Consider the following 18,928-nt stretch of genomic DNA (forward strand, 5'->3'; position numbering starts at 1 on the left):
GAAACAAAAACTCATAGACACAGACAATAGTTTAGTGGTTACCAGAGGCTAAGGGAGGTGGGGGGTGGTAGATGAGGGTAAAGGGGATCAAATATATGGTGATGGAAGGAGAACTGACTCTGGGTGGTGAACACACAATGGGATTTATAGATGATGTAATACAGAATTGTACACCTGAAATCTATGTAACTTTACTAACAATTGTCACCCCAATAAACTTGAATTTAATAAAAAGGTGTTGTCTACTTGTTACTTATATATTGCTCTATGAAATTGATGTATGACAAAATACCGAGATATTGAGACAGAATGCACAAAATGTTATATTAAAGCAGTGAGACTATGGATGATTTCTTCCAATTTTTCTCTTTTCTAACTTTTTGTGATACTGTTATATTTCTTGTATAATTTAAAAACAAGCAAATTAACGTGTTTTTCTGGAGAGGAAATTATAGCTTGAAGTACAGCTGAGAGATAAGGGAGGAATTTAAAAAGCAAAAACATTCTTTGCCAAGTGAAATAACACTTTCCTTTTGGAAAGGATATGATCTTATGGAATTGCTCATACAGGAACAGCACCTCTGTGTTGACAAGATTTCAAATTTGATGATTAGCAGAAGGGAAACTGCTCAAAATGGCTTGTTAGCTGTTTTCCCTCTGCCCGGAGGATGCTCCTGGAGGCACACCCCGCGAGGATTTGGGTGAAAATCCTGCAGGGGGACCCTTATCATCAAAACATCTCTGGCCCTCAGAGCCAGAATCATGGGGATTCTGGGGTTCTACCTCAGGAACCAACTTTTAAAGGATACAAAAATTGTTATTACTAAGAAAAAAAATTGGGACGTTTACATTGTTTATCTTGCTTCAGGAAACGATCCTACCTTACTCCTGCACTGTCTCCCCAGCCATGAATGGCCAGCCCTTGGCAATAGGTAAACAAGAAAGGCCCACGACAACGATCTTGCTGGCCCAGAGGCCATTTTGTGTGTAGTCCTGGGTGGAAAACTTGAGAAAGACACGCTTACCTTTCTCTAGTACAAAGATTATGTTCATCCATTTCGAAACATTTCTCTGCACTGATTCTGCATCAATACTGTGAAGAGCACTACTCTTCCAACGGTGAACGAGCGCGCCCCATTCCTCTTGTGCATCCCATAATAATTTCCTTAAGGTTAGGTCATTGTCAATGTCAGAGATCTCTGACAGCACAATCTGTGTTAGCTCTTCCACATTAGGAGAACGTATATGAGACTTGGCATCATCCAAACAATCCTGATAGTTTAAATACGTTTTAACTTTGTTGGCTAAACTAGCAGCTTCCTCTGAGAGAGCCTGGATGGTCTCCATTGCTTTTGAGGCCTGAGTACCAGCAGATAACAGGGCAGGAGTTCTTATCTAAAACAATAACAGCAAGACATTCTAAGAGAACTTAAACGTGTTTACTGACAGCATTTCAGTGTGCCATCTAAGCTTCAACAAACATTATTTGCAATTATCATGTAAAATGGCTGTCCTTAATTCATAATGACTTGTGTTAATGATGATTAATTATTTAATTATTATTCCATCGGTTCTATAATTTACTGTGTACCTTCCCCATCTTAAGCACTGTGATAACACATTAATCTTGAAAGTTAATACAAGATGACATACAAGAACCTTGAAAGTTAGTATTTTTAATAATATTTCAAAGAAGTGGTGAGGTTATAAATAATCTTCCCACCATCAAATAGTAAGTGGAGGTTCTAGGGTACGGCCTTAGGGCGGCCTGACTCCCAAACTCATTTCCTTCTTCTGATCCCATTGAACTTTGTGTTAACTTTTATGATGCATGTCACATGCTGTCTTGTATGAGTCTTACTACTGCACATGAAATTGCGGACATTTGCAACAATGACATCTGCGGAGGAATATAAGTAAAATTTTGCCCTGATTTTTCCCCTACTAAATTAGAAAGTTCTTAAGATTAAAGACAGTTTTTTTTATTTTTGTATATCTCATAGAACCCAGTACAGTAAAATGCAGACGGCGATGTTTATTAAAAAGTTGTTGAAAGAATTAATGAGTTTGGATGCTATCACCTTATTCTTTAAAAAAATACAACCCATGGAATTGCATATAACACTGTTATGTGTAGTATGCTCATCAAATAAACACTGGTAGCAATCTTAACACAGTAAGTTGTATAAAACTGATAAATCGTATTAGTGATAATGAATAGGGCTTAATATATAATATAATCTGTAACAGTGACGCCTATGTAATGGATTATAATAAAAAAATTCCCTTAGGCTCCTCTCATAATTTCCCAGTCATGAATATCTACTCATGTTTGTAAATGAGCTATTTTGAGAGGGAGTGTAAATACTTGGGAGAAGTCATCTTACTAGTTTACATGGAGTCAAGGTCAAGTTTTGTCAATCCTACCGGCAGTCTGCAAATTGAGATCTTCACAGAATGAGCTCAGTCATCAGAAATACAAATCAAATATAGCTTGAAAAGTTATACGATTCAAGTCAGATGATGGAGTAAATATGGCCCACCCTGCCTCTCCCAAGGAATGCACCTATAACTGGACAGAATATCCCACGGAACACCTACTTGAGGAATCTGCCAGTAAATAGAAGGCAGATTGGGAAGAAGATGGTAATTTGAAGTCCCACCAAATTAGCGGTTAGTTTACCATTGTTTTTCCTTCCAGTACTTCCTGACCTAAGGTCAATGTACCATAAACCTGGGAGTAAGTTTCAGGGGACACAAACAGTGAGAGCTCCGGGAGAACCTCGAATTCTGACTTGAGCAGGAAAGGTTCTGACAGAGTCTCTGCTTGACCAAACGTTACTCCCGCACCTTCTCGTAGGCTCCCCTGTGCACTTCCTTGTAAAGTCGTTTTTGTAAGTACCCTGCTGACTCAACCTAACCAGAAGCCGCGCCCTCAATGTCCAATCATCCTGGGTAACTGATCAGGTCCCTCATCCTCCACCTTCCCCAGTGATGGCTGATCACCCCGGCCTGATTGCAGAAGTATCGTGTGAGATCGCTATAGCCAGAACCCTCCTTAACCCTGACGTTTCCTCTGAATTTTCTATCCAGACTCCCTTCCTGCTCCTTAGCTATAAATTTCCACTTGCCCATGCTGTATTTGGAATTGAGCCTGGTTTTGTATTGAGATCTATTTTCCCCTCTTGCAATAGTCCTGAATAAAATCTGTTGTCACCCCTTTGACTACTGTCCTACTCTGGTTTTCCTGACAGTTCTGAATACTCAGAGTACAGAAGTTCCCCTTTCTTTTTTTCTGTTCTGTCACACCCCACCCCTCAAGCAATTCCAGGGTGGCATTAGCTGGTGGCAATCAAAGCCTCAGGAGGTGAAACTCTCAGGGATGAGAACTTTATTCTCTGTGTTGGTGAACTGTGGTTCCAAGGAGGATCAACCCTGTTGATTTTTTCTGTGTTCTGCTGCTTTGCCCCAGATGTGGGTGCAGTCATGGAAGTGGATGGCAGCGCAGTTATAAGCCCCAGCTTCTAACCAGAGAACAGAAAAGAAGATCCCTGTGAATCTGGAAAATACTGGGAAGATTGCAGAGAAAAAGGTACTCCAGAAAGCGACTGCATAAAGTTGGCTATGAACTCTTGGACTCCTCCCTAAGCTGCAAACATGCATCTGATCCTATTCAGCACGTCAGAGATTTTGAGACTAGCCTAACCGACCACTCCCCACAACAAGACTGACCACTGGATGGTGCACGTGTGGCATAAATCTGAAGAGCCCTGAGGGGCGGGGGGCGGCGGCTTTGATAACTGAAATGACACTGGAATCACACAGCCCAAAGAAAGTGGGTTGGAATGCCACTAAATCTAAGTCAACTGCCTTATAAAACGAAAATATCAACGTTGTATGGGATTTAAATAAGACACAAAGCCTTATAGCATATTTAATCCAGAATATAGTTCAGATCTTCATTTCAGCAGTTGTTCAACCTCACACACTTAACAAATATAAACAGGGTGAACTAGAAACTTTTGTATGTTTCTGTAAATTTCTAGTACTATTTTTAAAGACTGCAGTTGGATATGTGCATCAAGTACTTTCATATGACTAATTTTTTCATCTTTATTGTATTTCTGTGCAACTGTAGAGATGGAAAAATTGAAAAACCAATTAATTGAAATAAATAACATTGTGCCTAATACACATGATGAGGTCCTTAAAATATACTGAATAAATGAAAATAACTTGTAATGGTGGTGAGGACGAAGGGGTGTGAGAAGCAAGGTTTCTGGAGCCCTGGCTCTTACTTGCTGTGTGATCTCAGGCAAGTTACTTGACTCCTTTAAATCTCAAGTGGATGGGTTTTTTTTGTAGATAAAAGGGTAAAGCGCTGGCATAGTTGCTAACGCTTAGTGAAGGCTCAATAAATGTTCAGTGTTAGGTCACAGTTTCCTCCTCATGGTGAGTAACTTTAGTTGGAACTAGCATTCCCATTTGTCCTAGATTAAGGCCCAGAAAGATTTAAGGTTTTCTTAGCCCCTTTTCACGCCATGGGCCCTCTTTGGCGGTTTGTTGAAGCCTATGGAAAAAGTCACTAGTTCTGACGTTGTCTGCTGTCTACATTCACTCCTAATTGGAGATGATGCTAAATTTCAGTCAGAGGTTAGTGTAAATAGACACGTAATTTTAATTCCTATTCAGCTTCACAAATCACCAAAATTCTGTTCATGAATTCCAGGTTAAGAATACATGGATTAAATTATTTACTTAAACGTCTGCAGAAAGAAAATACCTGTATACTTAGGCTTACATGAGACTAAGATCAAGTTGACTTTAATGAAAACCAAAAACTTACTTTGGCCTTTAAATTACTAATGTCAACCCGGAGACCAGTGATATATGCTTCCAAACTGTCTCTGAATTTAGTAATAGCAGCATCTCTGTTTGTTTCACTTAACTTCACAGAAGTTTTTAGTTGACCAAACTTGAAAAGAAGGACGTTATATATGGCAACTTGCTCTTCTGAAATATGGATCTGGTAATACCTTAAAACAGAATACAGGTGAGCAACTGCTGAATATTCTTTTTCTAATGTAGACATTTTTGAAGAAAGTGCACTCAAAAAAGTAAAATGTTCTAGAAATTCTTCTATTCCAGTGGGATCACAGTCCAGCTTTTGCAATGATGATTCTATGACCTGAAATCATTCACACATTAATTATAATCATGTAATGAGTTTTCACTATTGGAGAAGACTAATTACTCTTTTTCAAATCTCTAACTTACACAATTATAATTTCAGAAAAAAATGAAGACATCGTCTAGATATTCTAAACATTTTTAAAATACTGGGGTATTAATATGATCAAATCCTTTCTATTATTAAAAGAAACTTGAATATCTTGTACATGAAATAAATCCTACTAAGACATAAAAGAAGTACTATTAGGAATAACTGTGTTTCTAAGAAAGAAATAATAACAATAGCAAGAGTATGGCTAAAATGTGAACAGTGCATAATAATTGCTACCATTTTTTGAGCATTTATGTGTGAGATTCTTTATATACATTGTCTCACTTTGTTCTGATAAAATGTTTGCTAATTAAGTATAATTTTCTCATGTACACAGGAGGAAACTGACTCTCAGAGGGATTAGTTAGCATGAGAAATTTAGTGAGTTACAGAGCTATGACTCAAACTCAAATCCAATGCCAAATCCCATTTGTATCCATTATATGTATTTATTACAACATCCACACTTTTTACAAGTATATGGTATCATTCCATGAAATTTTCAAAATAATTGTATTTCTATACTCAGATTACAATTTTATCATATTTTCCCCTCATGTTTCAAGGACTTTAATGAATGTTCTGTGCATAATTCAGGGATCAATGTCAGTTCAATTTCACAGCCTTGAATTAATTGCTTGTATATACGTCTCTAACTTTCAAACACTTTATTCTATTTGATTTTAAAAGTAATAGATGTTCATGCAAAAATTGCAATACAAAAAAGTTTATAAAATAGAAAATACCTATTATTCTATCACCCAGAGATAACCACTGTTAATCTAGCAGAGATTTCAGTATGGTGTGTGTGCGTACGTGCGTCCATGCACACCTGAACACGCTCTTGCACACACATTTTTATCACAGGGCGTGTAAGAACAGGCTTTTATATCAGGGCAGTTTGCGTTTGAATCCCAGCTCCAGTATTTTCTAACTGCTCTAGACCACTCTAGATGTTAGCTTGCCCATTTTCTCTCTTATGCGATTGGAGTTTTAATTATACTTGTCCTGTTCCTTCTCCACTAGTTTATATTGGGCGAGTGGGGCTTATACCTTGTCTTTTATTTATAGTTCACCAGAACACTAAGTGCCACACTTGGTAAGAGAGGACTGTACATGACCCAGAGATAATAAATTTGGAGTGGTAGAGAGAAACTGGTGTGTGTTCTTTAGGTGGGAAGTAAAAGCCTTCTATTTTCAAAAGACTGTCTGTACGGTAATGAGAGTCAACACTTACTCTCCTCGTCTCATGCCTCTTTGCTCCATATGGAGGGAGCTCCACGAGGCTGACTGTCCTCCATGTCTCATGTCTCATGTCTCATCCAACCCACATCCACTGTTTCTCGGGGAAGGTGAAGTCACTTCTGTGGGTGGTGACTATGGATGGAGCAACTGGGCAGGCTCAGCCTAGGCCCTTCCTCTAAAACACTAACTTGTCCCTGAGGAGTCTGTGTTCCTTTCTGCTCACTGTTGTAGTGAGGGGCTCACTGGAGCCGGGATGTTGGTAATTTTCAGGGTAACCATAGTTGAGTGCGTTAAGTCTCTAATTCTGGGCTTCGGGTTTAGAAAGGTTAATTTCAAGCAAATATAAACCGTATACTCCAGGGTCCACTTTATTAGTAATAAAGGAAATGTTTTTAACCTCTTTTGCCTTATGCGGTTGTCTTATTTCTCAATTAGCTCAGTACTCAACCAGGTAAGAGCAGTAATATTAGGTCCCCTAAAACTCAACATACGGGAAGAACTATGGCACATACTATAAGTTGGCTGACTTGAAACCCATGCCATTCAACTTTTTGCCTGCCCTCCTACTACAGAGGATGAGGAGCTTAAACTGTGCCATCTCAGGCAGGTCCTTGAGCAGCTAGAGGTGGCACTGTGACCCAGTTCTGGCAATGACAAGTGAAATGTACCACGCTGCTTCTTCTGCTCCCCCCTTTTTATTTCTGTGTCTACAGAGCGAGCACAGTGCCTGTGGGACAGCAGTCATTACCAAGGGGAACTGAGCAGAAAGAATGAAGGAGCCTGGTTCCCTGCCTACATCGTAGCTAGTGTACCAGCCCTGGGTCACCAACACTTAGACTTCTTTCTGCACTAGACAAATAAACCCATTTAATAAACATTGTTTGGGGGGTTTTCTGATACTTGTTGGGGAAATGAACCTAAATTAGAGAGTTATAAAATTACCGTGGGTCTAAACATAATGTGTATTTCATTATATACAGCACATGGTGCCTTTCATCTAATAGACACTTTTCAATCCTTTCTTAAACTCTTTGTAGCATTAAAAATTACTAGACATTCCCTCCTTCTCAAAATAACTCTTTTGCTTTCTTTGACCTCTTCGGGTGCCCCTTCTCAGTGTACTTGATGGGCTCCTCTTCCTCTAGCAATCCCCTAAATGTTGATATTCTTCAGACTTCTGTTGTTCTTTTCTATTGTCACCACACACATAAACAAGGGTACTCTCATTTTAATGACCATTTATATTCTGGTCAAATATTTCCCGTCTAGACTCTCTCCTGATACCCAGACAAGTGTATCTGAGTATCTCTATTTGAATATTACACAAGTGAACAAGCACTATGCTCCCTGTCCCAGTGAACTGCAATCACTGCCCACTCTGCTGCCAAATCAAAAACCTAAAAGCATCATTAATCCCGTTCTTTCTTTTATTGCTTACTTGTGTCTATCCATCACTAAATCCTGTTGCTTTCGTCTCTTAAGCACATCTCAAACCCACACCCTGCTCAGACTCCACCTTCTGACTGCCTAGTCAAGCTAGCACCACCTCTCCCCAGATTACAGAAGCAGCCTGCCTGCTGTCGTGTCCCACTTAATCCATTCTTTGTACTGCAGCTAGAGTGGTCCTTACGGAAATGCAAATCGCAACATGTCCTACTTGGCAACATGTCCTGCTTAAAACCTGCAATGATTCCCAACAGGGAAAGGAGGGAAAAAGTGATATGGGGCACATTTATAGAAATGGGGGTCAGAGAAGGTTTCTTTGAGGAAGTGACAGTTGATCGAAGACCCCACCAAAAAAAATGCAATGCACATTGGAATTCTCTAAGGATAATACTTACCATGTATGTTTTCTAAGTACCCATTGAATATTATAACATACTAATTTTAAATATTTTCAAGCAATAGGAATTTTCAAAATACTTACTTCCAATAGATTTGTATTCTTTGTTTCAATTTCAGAGCTCAAGAGGTCGTAGCTTACGTGTATGATATTCTCAACATGCGGTAAGCATTCTGACTGATAATCAAGACTTAAAACATTGAAAATACCAATGCGTTTCTCAATGGCCATATTAACAATATGATTAAGATAGTTCATAAAGTTAGCTAGTATAAGTTTAAACCGTATTGAAGTTAATTCTTCCATAGATATTTCCATACTCATGATTTTAGCCTTTTCTACCATAGTACAATATTTTATAAACTTGCAGCTGTAATTATTAACTAGGCCCATTGAGTTACCAATAACAGTCAGGAGACACACAATCTGTAAATAAAAATGTTGAAAAGTTAGTCAGAATTTTAAGAGCAAAAAAAGTGTGGTCTGCATGTCAATAATTCTGTTAAAATATTTAATAGTTTTATGTGGAGTTCATTTTTTTTTAAAGAACCTCCAGAAATATGTTGGAAAAATAAGACTTTAAGAAATTTAGATCCCTTTTTTATATTTGGCTTTTACATAAAGTTTGACAAGGCTATTTAACTATATAATTAGCATGTTATTTAGAGACACCAATCATTTATTCCTGTTTCAGTGTAGATGTTTTAGTGTAGATGCTCTAAGCCCTAGATAAGGCCAGTTCTATAAGCTATGTGACCTAATTCCGAAGACAGAGCTAGTCTGGATAGGGTAGAATCCTGATCCAAGCTAAGACAATGACATTCTCTTGTGAATTTGAACAAAAACACCCAGTTAGATGGTAACGGGAAAGGCCAGGGCCATGGCAAATCCACATAGTGGCAAGGCAATATTATGAGGGAACCACAAGAGAGAAAGTTCATTTTCATAGTGGAAGTTGGAAAAAACAAACAAACACAGAGATGAACAGAGATGAAATATCATGAGGAAGACAAATGAAGAGATAAGCTGGGGATGATTTTCAAATTGCTGTAAATGATGATACTCTAGTTTTTCATTAAATCCCTTTCATCTAAGAATTGCAGTGGGTTTCTGCTCCTTAAACTGAATATTCCCTAAGACAAACTGTTTTTAAACTTACTTTATTTTGGTAGGCAGGATCCATTTCAAAAAGGATCTGACAATCTGGCCATCTGGTTTGCTTCTTATAGTCCATTATACTTTCTGTCTTATTAGGTAAATCCATAATTAAAACCAAATCAGTAAAGATAGACAGGCGGGGATCTTGGTAAAAAGGAATAATTTTGGCTAAAATATATAAATAAAAATTTAGTATTTTCAGAAGCCCCATTGAAAATAACACCTTAAAATTATCCACAACGTCTACAGTTACTGAAAACTGAGGCTGATTTATTATGGGGCTAAACAGCATTCTACATTGATAAATGGAATTTAAAGACTGGTGTTAAAAGTGTGGATTTATAACAGTATTACGGAAACAAAAGAATCACGATTGGTACCTGGTGGTGGCACGAGGCGTGATTAAAACAGAAACAGAGTAAGTCATTAACAATAATTTGAAGTGTATAAGCTATGTGAAGAGTAATTACACCACTGGGAGGGTACTAGGATTAGAAGACACAGCCTCTACTACCAATGAGTTCATAATTTAGTTGCACAGCTGAATTTCCATGGGCAAATAAAAAGAACATTGACCTTCACTTTATACATTTTTAAAAAAATCAACTCAAGATGAATCATATTTCTAAATATAAAAAACACAGCTATAAATCTTCTAGGATAAAATACAGGAAAAATCTGTATGACCTGGAGATAGACAAAGAGTTTTTAGATACAAAACCAAAAAGCATAATCTATAAAGGAAAAAAACGATGTTATACTTCATCAAAATTAAGAAGTTTAGCTCTGTGAAAAAGAATGAATAGATAAGGTACAGACTAGGAGAAAATGTTTCCAAATCTTATATCTGATAAAGAACTTGGATCTAGAGTACATATAAAGACGTCTCACAACTCAACAAGAGGTGTGATCAAAAATTACGGTGAATGTTTAAATTTTAAAAAATTTATTACAGTAAAAGACACATTGCCATTAATTTCCCTCAAAATACTCCCCCTCACTTTGAACACACTTATCCCATCGTTCCTGCCACTTTCTGAAGCAGTTCTGGAAGTCCTCTTTCATGAGTGTCTTTAGTTGCGCTGTCGTGGCTGCCTTAGTGTCCTGACTTATTTGACTGTTGCACAGTGCCAGATCCAGTGATTAAAGTGGATGAGGACACACTGTCATGTTTTTATTTGACAGAATTTACCGTGTACCAGAAGTAATATGTGACATAGAGCAGTCATGATGCAGGATGATTTACAGTACACTTTAAAACACACCTCTCAACCCCGTAGCTCACACCCGACTGACTGCGTTGAACAAGTTGAAACTCATCACACACTATTACTAAGGTTCCATGCATCACTTCCCGTATTGAAGATCCCTGCCTTTCTGCTTCTGAGTGCCAGCAGCATTCACATTTTTTTACCACAACGGAGAGGCTCCATGTCACACATTGCTTCTGGTATGGCAATTTCTGTCAAATAAAAACATTATGGTGTATCTTCATCCACCTTATTCACTGGGTCTGGTACCATGCAACTTCTAGCTCTTCCCCAAAGTTAGAATGACCATGAAAGGTAAACGTTTTGAATCGATTCAGGACATCGATGTAATGTCTGCCACATTCCTGGGTAAAAGCATCAAATGCCTAAATTTAAGAAAACAATGCCAAAGAAGACACAGTATCTAACTAAACATTTAAAATACTTACTTATACATTTTTCAATATCAGTCACCATGTTTTGAATTTTTATTGAAAACTCCAATCTGTTGGGAGCAATAAAGAGATTTGTAGGGAATTCTAAAAATCTAAGAGAGAAAACAATAAAAGCATTATCAGAAGAATGGAGTAACTAACACAAAATATAATTACTTGTAATTTCAAAAATGTTTACAACTTACTCATTATGCATGTATTCATTCTCAAACTCAGTGGCGATTTCTATGTCTATTAGAATCCATTGAAAGAAAGAGAGAATAAAAAAATTGGTTGATATTTATGTCAATTAAGTGGCAAGCTGACATGTGTCAGTCTTTCCAAACACCCCAAGAATAAACTGCAAAGGTCATTTGCAAGACGCTATTCAAGCAGTACGCCCCATCCCTTCAGGGATTGTGGTTAAGGGGGTCTCAGATGGGAGTCAAAGAGTCTGCATTTTTAACAAGCATCCTCTTGAAGGAGGTCCTTAGGTTCGCTCAGGAAGAAACGGTACGTGTATTGAGATCAAAATAAATGACGGTGTTATTACTCACATTCACTACAAATGGTCTGTAAGTTTATGCTCACTTTGAGCATTCTTACTTTAACATTTATAAAAATCATAACCTACTAACTGATAATAAACTACTACATCTGCTCTCTCTTGTTATTTTCCAGCTGTTAGGATATTTCCCTTAATTCTTAACAGTCTCATTTGTCTTACCTGAAAGAAATTCATCAAGGTTGTAACTAAATTTTTTCGGTCTCATTATTGGGAGTTCTTCACTTGTGTGTTTTACAACAGAACTGACTTCACTTTTTGACATTTCATCTTCTTCACACCTCACAGATTTTTCAGAGCACTTGTCAGACTCAAGAAAGCTCTCTTTAGAATTTTCTGAAGAATCACTCTCAGCAGGAATTCTCAAGTGTAGATTTACTTCAAATATTGGTGCATATATTTTTCTCAAATCCGCATTCACTTTAATACTATTCAAAATCTAATTTAACAGATATGTTAGAGTTCTAGTGACAATATATAACTAAAAGAACACTTCTTTTAATTTAGGATAATACAGACCTAAATTTTAAATGATAAATAATAACTTCAGTATAACTGAGTAACACTATATTACCATATAACTGATACTTACATGTTAAAACAAGTAAATTAATATAAATGATATAATGCAGTATTGCCCACCCCACTCCCCAAAAAACTGCGCAAACTAATGGCAGACTGGCCACATATTAATCATTTTAGAGCTTCTTAAAAATATAAATTCTTAGGCCCTATCCCAAAAAATTCTGAGTTAAAGACTCAGGGGCAGGGCCCAGGAACCTGAATCATTTAAAAGCTGAACAGGTATCTCTACTGTGTTCTCAGGTTAAGACTTACAAATCAGGATTATATTTCAGATTCATTACTACAGACTAGTATAGGCATTCCTACAGAAAATTAACCAGAGTATTTTAGGTATAAATATCTTATGTACACAATGTAATTACTCTTGGGCTCTGCCTAGGCATGGGTTCGCAACTTATTGGTCCTTCATATCCCATAAATAATCTGTTGTGCTTGGGGCTTCCAGTATTTGTCAGTATGGTCATCTGAATCACCTTAGTTCCAGCCACTAACAAATAAAGAATTTTATGAAGGCATTTAATAGTATAAATAAAATGCCATTAGCACCCTATAAAACTGCTGGGTGAAGAGCTTGAGGAGATGTTAAAAGTGATTTGCAAGCCTTCAAAGTTCAACACAAATGGGTTTTTGTTTGCGGTGATGAAACAGTTCTGGAAATGCATTGTGGTGACAGTTGCACAATATTGTTAATGTACTAATGCCACTGAATTTGTACACTGAAAAATGGCTACCGTGGTAAATTTTATATTACATTTTATCTCAATAAAAATGTTCATACAGACAATTCCAAAAAAATAATGTAGCTTATTCTGGAAAATAACCTCTAACTGTGGGAATGATTGAACCTCAAGCCCTATATACCTTTTAATATTATAGTATATATTTTGCATAGAATCATTCTTGAAATATGTATAGTATGGTTACAATTTGGTATAGTATTCCTATATCAAATACATAAGTATACTTGACATAGTACTTACAATATTTGATGTAGTATAGTAACTATTTGATAAATGCTTACCATGTCCTATGCACTACAGTACACAAGTTACCTTCACCTCATCCTCATAGTAACCTTGAGATAGAAACTATTACTCCTATTGTACATGAAAAGAAACCGAGACTGGAAGCTTAACTTGTCAAAGACTGTACTGCTAGCATAGGGTAAGGTTGGAGTGGGTCTGTGACTCCAAAGCCCATAGTTAAAATATGAACTGGGGCTTGAAAATCTTTTTGTAAGAAAGGAGTTGTTTTCACTGTTATGCTTTTTGTGCCAATAAACCGTTTGATTTTTTTCTAAATTGTAAACCATTTGATTTCCTCTAAATTGTAAACTGAATGAAACTATAAATTCTACAGGGAAACTATAAATGCAACAGGGAGTCCAGCGTTAGCCCCGGTCTCTCTCCTCAGAGTCAGATCTGTAGTTCCAACATCCTAGCAGAAATTTTTACCTGGTTGCTCACAGGTACCTCTGACTCAACATATCCCAAAATAAATTAATCATCCGTCTAATCTTGGACTGGATAATACAATGAGCTCCAAGAAGCAATCTACACCGACATGAGGTTAGCACAGGCGAAACAGTAGCAAACCAAGCAAGGTTGAGCAAGATGTTAAAACCTGGGCGGGGGGAGGGGGGGAATGGGATCAGGGACACATGGGAGTCACACTAGCTTCATGACGTTGTATACATCAATTCTAATCACCAGCAAACTGGAAAATCAGAATCAGAGTTGAATTTTAAGACACTGAAATTCAGAATTTAAGTTACCGAAGATCTATGGGTAAAGTTAACAGTTAACAGACAGGGACAAGGTTGAGACATAATATTTACAAAATTAACAAAGAATCGATATCTAGAATATACAAGAAATCCTAAAAATCAGTAAGCAACCCAACTGAAAGAAATGTTTACTGGATAGCAATAAGTAATTCAAAGAAGGAAAATTAAAACAGTTACTATAGATGTGAAGCTTCACTAGTAAAGAGAGAAATAAAAATAACAAGTGAGACGCCACTTATTACACATCAGACTGGCAAAAGTTAAACAGGCATCAAATATGGAGAAAGGACATAGAGCAAGGATATGGAGAAATGCACTGGTAATAGGAATGTAACTCCTATTGCTGGAGAGCAAGACGGCGGTATTTTAAAGTAAATTGCATATATCCTATGCCCTGGCCATCTACTCTCAAATTTATATAACAGAGAAATTTTCACCTAGTCCAACAAGAAAACCTGTTAAGAATAAGTGAAGTGTCTATAGGAGTACAGACATATAAAATGTGATGCATGGAAGTACTACGCTACAATCATGAACAATAAATTCTCTGTGTGTGCATATACTGTCATAGACTGCATTCCCTAGGAAGCCAACCTGAGACAGGCAGGATGTTTATCCAGGAATGCACTGGAGTCAACACCTGTAGAAGGGAGTGAAAGGAAACAATGGGTCGAGGAGAAAGTTGAGCCAAGGTACAGGCCAAACAACAGCCTCAGCCAACCCTCCGGAGCTGGGACCCCTTCAGAACTGTCCTGAGCTGCACAGACATGCCCTGCCTTTACCCTCCTGCAGCCATTAGTCATCACGCGTGGACCAACCCACAGAGGGGCATGACCTCGGACAAGGGGACTGCAGTGAAGATCTCTGAGAAAGCCGGCAACTAAAGGCTATCTGCTGACAGCACGCCCAGCTGCTGTGGCAACAAGTGCTTCAGTGAAGGTTAGTGGTACATCGCCATGAGATCGAGACTTACACCTGCCTCTACGTGAAATGACTCCTAACATGATGGTGAGTGAAACAATGTAAAATTAGAAGGGCAGTACAATGACATTTATGCATATATATCCAAAACCAAATTGGATATGGAGCAATAAAAATGTATGTATTGCTAAAGGTAATTTAAAGGGATATAAGCACTTTGAAAAACAATTTTGCATTGCTTAGTACAGTTGGAAAAAAAACCCACAAACCTTTTCACCCAGAAATTTCACTCCTTAGCAACCAACCAACCAACTAATCAACCCAACCAACCAATCAGTCAATCAATAGTAAAGGAGACACATGCAAGAATGTCCACAGCAAGTTAGAGGGACCAGGCCAGCTTCCCCTAGCTCTTCCCTTACACCTCCATGAGACAAGAATGTTCATAGGAGAATTGTATGTAACAGCAAAAACGAAAACTAACTATAGTAGAATGGGTACATAAATGGTTTCATCACGAAGGGATACACAGAAGACAATAAAGACTTTTAAGCTGGGTGAGGTCTATGTGGGTGTTTGCTTAATTATACTTTGTTCAGACCTGCATATGTATTATACGAAGGTCAGGCTATACACAAATGCATATATAAGAAAGTAAAAATTATCTAGAGTCCTATCACCCACAGATAACCACTATTATTTTGTTACATATATTTCCAGACTTAAAACTATGTAAGTATGCAAATTTATTTTTACTTAATACATGTGGACATTTTCCCTTGCTACCAAACCTACTATGTATACACACACACACACACACACACACACACACACACACACGTGTGTATATACATATATACATATACATATATATATCTATTACACTTTACATATATATATTACATATTATACATTTCTATCTCATAAAAATGCTGCTTCTGCCAATCAGGACAAGCATCTACCATATAAAGTTTAATCCCAAGAAAAGAATGCCAGGTGTGGGGAGGGGGGTACAATTCTTGATGGCAAGAAAAAATTTCCTAATGAAGGTTTCTCTAGGATTTTTTCAAGATTTTTCATATTTGGCTTCTGTCATTTTTAGGTGAATGGACACAATTAAAACACAGTACTCCAAGGAAAAGCAAAGAGAGTTAGACGTATATGGCCGTGCAGGTAGGAGGGGGTGGCTGCTACTTAGGGCAGCCTAGCTGCCCTGACCAATCCCGCAGAGTGGCAGACAGGATCACACTGTAATCGCTTACTTCCTTTGTTTTTCTTCATAGTCACTCATCACTTCATTATTTGTCTCCCTTGGTAAAATATAAGCTCCGAGACAGCAGTGCATTTGTTCTGCCCATTGCTGTATTTCAGGGCTAAATTCAGTGCCTGGTACATAGTAAGTACTCAGCAATGCAGGAACAAGTGAAAAAAACTTGAGATTAAGTGTCATAGCTTTCTACAGTGAAAGAGAGAGAAAGAGGGGGAGAGAGAGAGTGAGAGAGAGAGAGAGAGAGAGAGAGAGAGAGAGAGAGAGAGGCAAGAAGTGGTATTAATCATAAATCACATTTTTAATTCCAAAACTTATTAATTTCACTTACTTATTTTTCATTCATTCATTCATTTAAAAAAGTCTGTATTTTTCAAAGACTATTTTACCTCCTTAATATCAGCTTTTGTTTTTACTTCTGGCTTTAGAACAGAAGCGGCATGTAAGTTTGAATTATTAACAAGTTCTTCACAATCATTTGTTGTCTTTCCAGAGAAAGCAAAGATGTCTTTGTATACTCTAGATTAAGAAATGGAAAGAAAATAACAATCCTTTAAAACTCTTATATCACATTAATATCCAGAATGCATAAATAACTAGACATTCCTCCAAAGAAGATATAAATATGGCGAATAAGCACGGGAAAAGATGCTCAGCATCAGTAATCATCGGGGGAAAACAAGTGAAGACCACAAGGAGCTATCACTTCACACAAATTAGGATGGATCTTATTTTTTAAAAAGGAAAATAATAGTGTTGGTGAGGCAGAAACCTGGTGCTTTGCTGGTGGAAATTAAAATGGTGTAGCTACTGTGGAAAACAGGAGGGAAGCTCCTCAAAAAGTTAAATGGGTGATTATCGCACGATCCAGCAAGTTCACCTCTAGGTACATAAACGAAAGAATTGAAAGCAGGACTCATACAGAGATTCGCACTTCAGTGTTCATAGCACCATTTTTCACAACAGCCAAAAGGTTAAAACAACTCAAATGTCCATCAACAGATGAATGGATAAGCAAAACGTGGTACATACACACAATGGAATATTATTCAGCCTTAAAAAGGAAAGAAATTCTCATACATGCTACAACATGAATGAACCTAGAAAACATTATGCTCAGTGAAATAAGCCCGACATAGAAGACACATATTGTATGATCCACTTATATGAGGTACTCAGAATAGGTAAATTCAGAGACAGAACATAACAGAGATTAGTTATAAGGACTTAGTACTGGGGGGCTGTGCAGGGGGTACGAGGAGCTTGTTTAATGTGCACAGAGTTTCAGTTTGGGGTGATGACGAAGTCCTGGAAACGGATATGCTGATGGTTGCACAACATTGTGAATAAACTTAATGCCACTGAATTACACACTTACACTGGCACTGACTCACGTCAGCTATGAGGCCTTAGAAAAGTGATTTAAGCTCTATGGATTCAGTAACAAATTAGAGAAACAGAATATATTACCTATAAGAGTCTTCAAATTTTTTGAATTGATATATTTTTAACTCTAGCTATGATACTAAAACTTTGATTTGACTAAAATGGTATTGTTAAATTTGAACAGTTTGGATATAATTAAAGTATTCCACAATTTCAATTCATATTCCATGTTTCACAGATTACAGTAGGTAGATCCAGTTGTGGAAAATAAGAAAAATAATTTGAAAACAGTAATAACTAAATAGAAGGTGAAAATATTTATACCCAATAGATCTTACTATGGAATTGGCCCAAATTCCAATTGAACCTTATGGTGCCTTCCAGAATCACTCTTCTGTCTTTATAAACTTTATATGCATAACTAAATTGCCAGATTTAGCAAATAAAAGTATAGAACACCCAGTTACATTTCAATTTCAGACAAACAATAATTTTTAGTATAGGTAATATTTGGAACAAACTTATACTAAAAATTATTCATGTTTATCTGAATTTCAAATTGCACTGGACATCCTGCATTTTATATGCAGAATTTTGAAAAAATTGGGAAATTTTCTTAAACTTTATGGACAGCATTCAGTATTATCAGATGTATTACCAACTGAGTACATATAATTTACTATCAGGAGACGTATCAAATTCTAGCTTAATGATGGGATATTTCCTCCATAAGTGGCAATATTTAAAATATTATGATTATAAATTCCTTTTGTAAGTAAAAAAGGTATGATTTACTTGATGAGCTTTTCATTCTTTTTTTCCGCTGAAAATGGCATTCTAGCTGAATTATTAAATAATTCCAAAAGCAGTGTGACTGCACTATTCATTAGTTGTCGGATGAGTTCCTGAAATATGTAGTCAACCAGCATCAGAAACCTCAACATTGTTTCTAATAAGTGTCGATATTGAGGCAGCTTGAAATGTGTTGTGTCATCTTCATAGAGGTGTGACTCAAAAAATTCTTTAACTTCCTTCTTTTCCGCCACCTACAATTCAATAAACAATTGAGAGCCAAGCGATGATTTCCTATGTTAGTATAGCATGGTTCTGAATTCACAGTATTTTTATTAGTCTGAATAACACACTGGAACATGATCAACAATTTCCACTAAAACATTACTTCATGCTTACACTGTATTAAACA

At 37.1% G+C, this 18,928-nt stretch overlaps 1 protein-coding gene across 2 annotated transcripts in view; it reads right to left on the minus strand.

Annotated features, from left to right (window-relative positions):
* Nucleotides 1-18,928, minus strand: part of DNAH14 (dynein axonemal heavy chain 14) — a 202,746-nt gene that overhangs the window by 155,414 nt on the left and 28,404 nt on the right. The window contains exons 10-18 of one of the 2 annotated variants that reach the window (XM_074316462.1): nt 18,520-18,770; nt 16,728-16,857; nt 11,942-12,218; nt 11,421-11,466; nt 11,230-11,327; nt 9,532-9,698; nt 8,457-8,798; nt 4,847-5,188; nt 1,026-1,395 (exon numbers count right to left, since the gene is read on the minus strand). In XM_074316462.1, coding sequence (XP_074172563.1) covers nt 1,026-1,395; nt 4,847-5,188; nt 8,457-8,798; nt 9,532-9,698; nt 11,230-11,327; nt 11,421-11,466; nt 11,942-12,218; nt 16,728-16,857; nt 18,520-18,770 — 2,023 coding nt within the window. Of the gene's footprint in view, nt 1-1,025; nt 1,396-4,846; nt 5,189-8,456; nt 8,799-9,531; nt 9,699-11,229; nt 11,328-11,420; nt 11,467-11,941; nt 12,219-16,727; nt 16,858-18,515; nt 18,771-18,928 lie in introns of those variants that run through there. The other variant, XM_074316463.1, reaches the window with a different exon arrangement.

The sequence above is a fragment of the Rhinolophus sinicus genome, linkage group LG12 (genome assembly GCF_036562045.2).
Source record: "Rhinolophus sinicus isolate RSC01 linkage group LG12, ASM3656204v1, whole genome shotgun sequence".
Lineage (NCBI taxonomy): Eukaryota > Metazoa > Chordata > Mammalia > Chiroptera > Rhinolophidae > Rhinolophus > Rhinolophus sinicus.